Below are 8,928 nucleotides of genomic sequence, written 5' to 3'. Positions count from 1 at the left end.
ACAAAAGAGAAATTAACTTAAACCCTAGACCTGCTTCTTGGCTAAGAGATGAAAGCGAAAGGTTTGACACCGAGAGTCTAAAGTCGAGGTATCAGCGGCCAACCAAAATCTCTATTTAATTATTTGAGTGATTGAGCTATTTGTCCATCTACTATAAAACATTTTCATATGCTGAATAGTATAGAGATCGACAACAACAATGTGAAGGATTGCAATTTGCAAATGTACTTCTTATTAAGGTACATTGGAATTTGAAAATGTACCTCTTATTTAGGTATTAAAGTGTAGGATCACAATAATTACTTTGAGAACGTTACAATTGGAAGAGAAAAATAGTCACTTTAACAACTAATTAAAGAACACATTTACAACAAAAACATATCAATTAGGAATTAACGCCACACTTATTTTAGAAAAATACTCCGTAATAGATTTACTCTAATGGAGTATAACTCATGCCACATATACAAATTTTATCGGATAAAGAAAACTGAATAAATAAAACAGTAACTCATTTTATTTTTTAAATTAATCGGAGCATAACACCTCATCAATAATATAAAACTGAAATAAAGAGTTAATTCTATGTTTGGTCATAGATTTATTGGTGTCATTTTTTTTAATTTTTTTTCAAAATGTCATTCTTTTGTCCTAATATTATTGTGGCATGACTATTTTTTGTCATTTGTCAACAAAATCGTTTAAATGACGTTAAATATAATAACATTTTGGTCTATTCAGTTTTAAGTAGAAAGTTGAAAGTATATGTAATATTATTTTTGTATTTTATAGCTTAGGAATAAAAAATAAAAAATTTCATTTTAAAAAGTTTGTTGTAATCACTTTATCTTGTCATATTAGGGGTGGGTAAAACACTAAACGTACTATAGTTGATGTGACAGAAGGATTAATTCCTTTTAAATCCAAACAAAGAGAAAACAAGATCACGTTTAATTTTCTATTATGCATTTGTAGTCATTCAACCACACTAATGCTTAATTATTATAAAAAGAGTTTGCTTAAGTGGGTTGATTTGATAACTATAAATAGTTATATAGAGTATAAATTTAATTCTTAATAAGAGTAAATTACTAACTTATTAGCATTTTTGATTGAGTTGTTTACTTATGAACTGATTAAAATTTTTATGATCATTTGCTACAAGAATTACAAGTCGGGATTTACATAAAGCACACCAACTATATAATGAATCCCATAAATTTATTCTTATACCCATGAAAATATAAATCAACTCAGACTCAACACTCGAATCTTAATATGCTGTCGGAAACAAATCTTATTAATATTAGTAGGTAGTATTTGAGAAAAAAGACTAATGTTCAAACATCGGTGATAATGTAAAAATTATGTTCGGACTGACATTTGGCCCACCATTAAAGAAGTATTAGTGTACCAATTTTTTAAATGTTTTAATTAACCTTAACCATTGGGGTGCGGTCCATTTCACTCCTATCTGCCCGAGTTAAGATTCCCATCCCCCATAAATGAATATGTTAGCAGTTAGCCTCCATTCCGCGTTTATATAATCACAAAGCTGAGGCAAAGGCAAAGGCAAAGGCAAAGACAAAGTGGGCAACGACTGAGCTCACTCACCTCCCTTCCCGAATTGCAGTAATGGAAACCCAACTCAACCCACCTTTTCTCCCCAGAAACCTTCCATTTCTCTGCATCCTCTGTTCTCTTGAGCTTCTTCTTCTTCTTCTCTCACCCTCTCTTTTAGCTGCCACCCCCAAGCTCCATCAAGAAGAAGGTGCTGCAAATTCCCCCATTTTCTTCCCTTTTCACGTGTTTTGTTTTCTTGGAAATTAAAAGCTAGTCGCATATGACAAGAATTCTCGCAGATGGATTGATTGCTAGCTTATTCTTTTTCTTTATGTGGTTTAATTTCGGTGTTTGGTTGCAGTGATAGCACTTAAACAGATCGCTAAAAAGCTTGGGAAAACGGACTGGGATTTCGGGAAGGATCCTTGCAGTGGAGGAGAGAGCTGGAGCCCCAAAATTCAAAGAAAAAGCTTCGAGACCACTGTTACCTGCGATTGCTCTTTTGATAACAACGCCACCTGTCACATCACTGCCATGTATGCGCACTATCTCTTCCTCTTTACGTGCATTATCTGATTTTGCGTATATTCCTGTCATCAGATGTTTATCATATGTGGTACAACATACCCAACAAGGTTGTGTCTTTCCCTGTTCAGAAAACCAAATTCCCATTCTTTGTCGGTCTAATGAGCATGCTGGGTAATGGGTATGCTTAATTTTGGCTGTCTGGTTCGAGGTTGAGAGAATTTGGAGTTTGCTTGCGTCTAAGCTTTCATTCTTGTGTCGTAGAGAGAATTTGTATGTATTTTTTTGACATTTTTTATTAGATTCCACACGGCTAGCTCATAGTAGAACTTTAATTGTCTGAGGAGTTCTCATTCCACTCCATCAAGTGTAGAGTTTACAGATTCTAGAAGAAGGCTTACTGCTACAGTTTGGTTGACTCAATAGTAAGTCAACATTTTGCAGCCGGCATCCAGCTGTATAATGGATGGGAACTCAGTTATCCCTTCCCAGTATTTTATTATTTGTTGTCACATTTTTAATGTTACTTAAATTATAATAATTCCGGCATTGATTCCCTGTTGGTGATTCAGATTTCAGGAAAGCAGATGCATGATTAAGCTAATGATGAATAAAAAACTTGACTGTCCTATACTAGTTTGATTTTCTGCTTAAGCTTAAGAACTTTGCTGGTTTACATTCTTGAATGGTTCTAATGATGGTGTGGTGGTAAACAATCACTGCAGAGCTCTGAAGTCGCAAAATTTTTCAGCTGGTCTTCCACCCGAGTTTGCAAAGTTCCATCACCTCAAGATCTTGTAAGTCTATTCCAATGCAGTAGAGTTTAGCATGCTTGTTGAACATATAACCATAACCATTAATGTGCAATCCAACTATCAGCTTAAGCTTTTAGTTGAGATGGAGCACATGCTTCAATTTGGTATCAGAGCCAGACCAAAGGTGTGAGGGGAGGGGGCGTGTTGAACATATAACCATTAATGTGCAATCCAACTATCAGCTTAAGCCCATTAATGTGCAATCCAACTATCAGCTTAAGCTTTTAGTTGAGATGGAGCACATGCTTCAATTATGCTAACTTCTTTGTGCTGGCTATACTTATATTGCATTGTTTTATGCAGGGATCTCAGCCGCAATTATCTGAATGGCTCGATACCACAACAGTGGGCGTCAATGCGCTTGCTTGAACTGTAATATTATTTCCTGCCCTGATACTATGTTCTTTGCTCTATATAATCTACAGCACTGTTTATAATATGGTTGTATTTTGTACGTGCAGCTCCTTTATGGGGAACCGATTATCGGGACCATTTCCTAAAGTCCTCACCAGAATCACTACTCTCAGGAACCTGTATGTGAATCTTTTTTTTGATGTTCGGGAAATTTCATTTCTTTATTAAGTCAATACATAAATAATGTTTGTTTCTGCCTTGCTTTGTGTTATGGTCGTTTTATATTTGCACCAAATGATTGTAGTAATAGAGCTCAAGTTCCGCACTAGCTTTATCCAGTTTTTATATTCTGAATTTTTTTATTCGCAGGAGCATAGAAGGAAATAACTTTTCAGGAACCATTCCCCCAGAAATTGGAAACTTGATTCATCTTGAGAAACTGTACTTTTTCTTCACCTTACCATGGACATTCCTTCTTCAAACTTACCTTAAAAAGTCTTCTTTCTTGTTCGTTTCTACTAATGTTATTTCTTTATTTCTTTTTAGCACCCTATCATCAAATGCATTTACAGGAAATCTGCCATCCACATTTGGCAAGCTGAAGAACTTAACTGATCTGTGAGCATTCAATATTTGATTTTTTATTTTGGCTGTCTGATCATGACAGGAATGCCATTTTAATGTCATAACTATGTTCTTTCTATATATTTTTAGGAGGATAAGTGACAATAACTTCACCGGAAAGATACCCGATTTCATTGGCAACTGGACAAACATTGAGAAACTGTAAGCTTTCTTGTATTATTTTGTGATATTCATAGAACTTTCACCTCTGTAAATGCGTTTAAGTTCAATTGAGGATTCTGAACCTTAAAAGTTCTGACCTTTACAGCATATTCCCCTCATCTTCTTCTGATCTGGTCAAATCTTAAATGGTAATCTCATGTTACAGGCACATTCAAGGATGTTCATTTGAGGCCCCTCTACCTTCTTCAATATCTTCCTTAACAGCCTTGACTGATTTGTATGATGATTTATCTTTCACCTTTTTATATTTTAATTTTCCAATGAATTAGGTAAAAATAAAGTGAAATCACTGTGTTGAATTTTTCATGCGTTTCAGGAGGATCAGTGACTTGAAAGGCGGGAAGTCCAGTTTCCCTCAACTAGAAGAAATGGAATCCATGAAAACACTGTGAGTTCATTTTCTTGTCTCCCCTCAGAAGCCTTTTTGAGACTCAACATCTTTATTTATTTATTTATTTATTTATTTTCCCTTCAAAATTCAGGATATTGAGGAACTGTATGATAGATGGAGAGCTCCCAGAATACCTCGGGCACATGAAAAAATTGAAAGCTCTGTAAGTAATTTTCACATGTTTTATAGATGCTTGCTTACTTCGAGACCTATTATTTAATGCAATGATAGAGAATATCATAACTCATTTTCTGTAATTACTAACTGTCATTTTTTTCTGGTGACTCTAGGGACCTTAGTTTTAACAATTTGACTGGTGAGATTCCAGCTTCTTTTGTTCGTCTAGCCAAAGTGGACTTCATGTAAGGGGTTGGCAAATGCAAATACTTCCTTTTGTGTTTTCAACTGTATGGTTGACTAAAACTGACATTTACTTTTGGGTACTTTGAAGCTATTTGACAGGAAACAGGCTTACTGGAGATATCCCGAAGTGGATTTTATCAACAAACAAGAACATGTATGTTTATTTCTCAATTCCTGCATAGTTCATCTTGTTTTGACTTGAGAGTAATCTACATTCAAGATTAGTGACTAATAAAGATTATATCAGTGAATAATAGGATATTATTTGGAGGATACATGAATTCTATTATGGAATTGACTTAAGCTCCAGAAATTTTTAATCATGATAATTGCTTTTCTGGTACAGAGATATTTCGGATAACATGTTTTCATGGCAAGGCTCAGGACCAGTGGAATGCCCGAGTGGGAGTGTGTAAGTCCTTAGTTAAAATGAAATTTTCAGTCTTTCTACTTTCTTTTCCAAGTCAAATGGATTAACAAACTTCATTATTTCTATAATGTCTCTAGTAACTTGGTCGAGAGCTATTCCTCATCAGGAGACCTGTAAGCTTCTTGTGCCCACCATTCCTTTCTTCGGTTCTTTGAATTGAGCTGTTCCAAAAAGGAAAAAAAAAAAAAAAAGCATCATTTATTTTACATTCAGATTGTAGCTTCTTTGAAGCACGCTAATTGGGCTGTTGAAATTTTTATTATTTCAGAAGTGGAGTTCATCCATGCCTCACACAGAACTTTCCTTGCTCTAACTCAAGATCCCGGAGTGAGTTTTTGGATAAAAAATGGAAATTTAAAAGAAACCCAGATTAACAAAATAATATAAATTTACATCAATATTTCATTTGGCTTAACTATTATTCTCTGAATGGTAGGCAGAAGTTATTCCTTGCACATTAACTGTGGAGGCAAAGAAACAATTATCAGCAATGGAACTAAGTATGAGGGTGACTTAGAAGCCCGAGGTGCTTCAATGTTCTATTCAAGACCAGACTGGGCATTTAGCAGCACGGGAAACTTCATGGACAATGATATTGATTCTGATTCCTATATTTATTCCAGTACCTCTGCTTTGTATAATGTCAATGGTCCAGATTCTGAGCTCTATAAGACTGCCCGTGCATCGCCCCTGTCTCTCACTTACTATGGACTGTGTATGATGAACGGAAACTACACTGTCAAGCTCCATTTTGCGGAGATTTTATTTACAAATGGCACTTCTTTCAATAGCTTGGGGAAGCGTATCTTTGATGTCTACTTACAGGTAAATTTAAAACGAGTTTTTCTTTACTAATTTTGTATTAACGAGTTAAAATTTGTGTTCATCTTCTATACTTTATTTAGGAAAACCTGGTGCTGAAGGAATTTAATATTGTGAAAGAAGCGGGGGGACCTGAGAAAGCCCTTGTAAAGACTTTTACTGTTGCTGTTACCAGCAACACACTGAAGATCCATTTTTACTGGGCCGGGAAAGGAACAACAGGCATACCAGAAAGAGGAGTTTATGGCCCGCTAATTGCAGCGATATCAGTGGACCCCAGTATGCTACTTGTGCACATTTCTTGTTCTTCTTCTTGATGCCATGCGAGTTCTTTACATATCATATGGATCAGAGTTCTAGCTTTTTCCTTTTTGAAATTTTTTCGTAAACATTCTTAGAGTGAGAATATGGATTATTTGCTGCAGATTTTACACCTCCTAAAATAGATGATGAGAAAAACATTAGTGTTGGCGAGTTAGTTGGAATTGTAGCTGGAGCTGTCACTTTGGGCGTTCTGATCCTAGGCGTCTTTTTCGTGATATTCTTAAGGGGAAGAAAAGTATCTGAAGATCGAGGTGAAGAAATTATTACCAATTTCTTAGCATTGCATTTGCGTTTCTTTTGCTCATATTTTGGCATCTCCGAGTCACTTTAGCATCATTCTGTATTCTATCAAGTTTTAAAGTAATCTTGTAGATATTTCAAGATTGTCCACTGAAGCGTGTAGCTTATCTTTGTTTTGCAGACCTTAAAGGCCTGGATTTACAAGCGGGCATTTTTACCTTAAGACAGATCAAAGCTGCAACGAAGAACTTTGATGCTGATAACAAGGTTGGGGAAGGCGGTTTTGGTTCAGTTTACAAGGTAATTTATTTATGAATCTAACAAATTAAAACCAACCATCTTACACAAGAGATATGTGTGGTTTGCTTCTTTTTTAATATATGATATGAAATTTCCCTTGATGTTGCAGGGACAATTATCAGATGGAACAACAATTGCAGTGAAGCAATTATCATCAAAGTCGAAGCAAGGAACTCGTGAATTTCTGAATGAAATAGGGATGATCTCTGCACTGAAACATCCAAATCTTGTAAAGTTATACGGGTGTTGCGTTGAAGGCAATCACTTAATGGTGATCTATGAGTACATGGAGAATAACTGTGTATCCCGGGCTCTATTCGGTAAGATTGATACATCCATCCCTTGGCACCAGTGGGAAATTTTGTTGGCACTTGGAAGCTTAATATGTTTTTTTCTTTGGTTTTGTCCTGACAGGAAAGGATACAACAAACAAACTTAAATTAGACTGGCCGACAAGGAGCAAAATTTGCCTGGGAATTGCGAGAGGTTTGGCCTACCTTCATGAAGAGTCAAGCTTGAAGATCGTCCATCGAGATATCAAGACCAGCAATGTTCTGCTCGACAAGGACCTGAATGCTAAAATATCCGATTTTGGCCTAGCTAAACTTCACGAGGATGATAATACCCACATTAGTACCCGGATTGCAGGGACAGTGTAAGTTCATATACCATCCAGTTTCTTCTTCTTGCATATATGTTGTTAATTTCACGCTGAAATCCGAGCATTTAATTATGCAGAGGTTATATGGCTCCTGAGTATGCAATGCGTGGCTATCTAACCAACAAAGCAGACGTCTACAGCTTTGGGGTTGTTGCCCTTGAAATCGTCAGTGGCAAAAGCAACACCAACTATAGGCCAAAGGAAGAATTTGTTTATCTTCTGGACTGGGTAACTATAATTTCTCATTTTCTTTCATTCCTTAAAGTTCCATAACAACTGATTCGCGGGATAAGCATATATAGCCTCCGTTCTTGAAAACTTAATCTGTCAGCACATGAACTGATTTCTTGATCTGGTACTTAATTTCACCAGGCATATGTTTTGCAAGAGAGGGGCAATATACTGGAGCTAGTGGATCCCGACTTGGGGTCTAACTATTCATCAGAAGAGGCGATGGTGGTGCTAAACGTAGCGCTGTTATGCACAAATGCATCCCCAACTCTGAGACCAACAATGTCTCAGGTGGTGAGCATGCTACAAGGACAAACACTTGTTCAAGACATGCTTTCAGATCCTGGTTTCTCCTCCACTGATCTGCAGTTTAGGTCAATGAGGAGTACTCACTTTTGGCAGAACCCAAACCAGACACAAAGCATGTCCTCAAATGGCCCCACCACTGGTTCTGATGTCTCTTATGTGGATAAGGAAGAAACAGCTGCTCTTGTAAGGAATAAGACAACTTCATCAAACAACTAGACCTCATCCTGGACTAGGTAGAGTTCAACCTAGGCCGATTTACTTAGCTCTTTGTGGTTCTTTGTTAGTTAGGGTCACAAGGCAGGGTTTACCCGTGCACAAGCATTCAAGTAGCAGCTGTGGGGTTTCCCTAAAAAAAGAATAAATAAAAGAAATCCAATTGTATATAGTGTGATAAACTATCATATTTTATGAACCCTAAAAATCTTTGCACCTACCCTACATCTTCCTCTCATCTCTTTAATTTATGTACACATCCATATAATTATTGTTATTAAGAGCTCAAATTATTTGAAAAATATAATAGATCTTCATATTAAAATATATTTTATACAAAAATTGTTAACGGTTGGTACATAATTTTTCTATCAGGGTTTAGAATACAATATGAACTCTTATCCATGGTATAACAATTGAGTAATGAGTACATGGGCCAAACAAAACATATCCCAACATGGTTAATATTCTTCGACGTTATATCGTGCACTAGGATGCACAATGCATTGTGCTTCCCGCCCTGCCCAAAACGATGTCGTTTTGTTAAGTTGTGTGGGAGTTGACGCGACGGAGTTTATGT

The 8,928-nt window shown here is 36.3% G+C and overlaps 1 protein-coding gene across 2 annotated transcripts; it reads left to right on the top strand.

The window, feature by feature from the left end:
* Positions 1–1,526: 1,526 nt before the first annotated feature.
* LOC109188338 (probable LRR receptor-like serine/threonine-protein kinase At1g07650) lies at positions 1,527–8,575 on the top strand. Of its 2 annotated transcripts, none has more exons than XM_019338972.1 (24): positions 1,527–1,771; positions 1,925–2,099; positions 2,814–2,885; positions 3,207–3,275; positions 3,365–3,436; positions 3,627–3,698; positions 3,804–3,875; positions 3,972–4,043; positions 4,210–4,281; positions 4,381–4,452; positions 4,547–4,618; positions 4,746–4,817; positions 4,907–4,972; positions 5,165–5,230; positions 5,326–5,361; positions 5,517–5,575; positions 5,685–6,073; positions 6,154–6,349; positions 6,496–6,645; positions 6,816–6,934; positions 7,044–7,254; positions 7,349–7,589; positions 7,673–7,823; positions 7,968–8,575. In XM_019338972.1, the coding sequence occupies exons 1-24, from the start codon at positions 1,636–1,638 to the stop codon at positions 8,349–8,351; spliced, it is 3,096 nt and encodes a 1,031-aa protein (XP_019194517.1). In that variant the 5' UTR covers positions 1,527–1,635; the 3' UTR covers positions 8,352–8,575. The 2 variants fall into 2 exon arrangements, with proteins under 2 accessions (XP_019194517.1, XP_019194516.1); XM_019338971.1 differs by having other exon boundaries at positions 5,517–5,579; positions 5,689–6,073.
* Positions 8,576–8,928: the final 353 nt, after the last annotated feature.

Source organism: Ipomoea nil, unplaced genomic scaffold, assembly GCF_001879475.1.
Source record: "Ipomoea nil cultivar Tokyo-kokei standard unplaced genomic scaffold, Asagao_1.1 scaffold1421, whole genome shotgun sequence".
Taxonomy (NCBI): Eukaryota; Viridiplantae; Streptophyta; class Magnoliopsida; order Solanales; family Convolvulaceae; genus Ipomoea; species Ipomoea nil.
This window is presented reverse-complemented; position numbering and strand designations above follow the sequence as displayed.

Excerpts from the sequence above, each read along its gene's own strand:
- LOC109188338 (XM_019338972.1), top strand. The coding sequence starts at position 1,636 with ATGGAAACCCAACTCAACCCACCTTTTCTCCCCAGAAACCTTCCATTT. Across the intron at positions 3,276-3,364 it reads TCAATGCGCTTGCTTGAACT|CTCCTTTATGGGGAACCGAT; the intron begins GTAATATTATTT and ends TTGTACGTGCAG. Across the intron at positions 7,824-7,967 it reads TTGTTTATCTTCTGGACTGG|GCATATGTTTTGCAAGAGAG; the intron begins GTAACTATAATT and ends TAATTTCACCAG.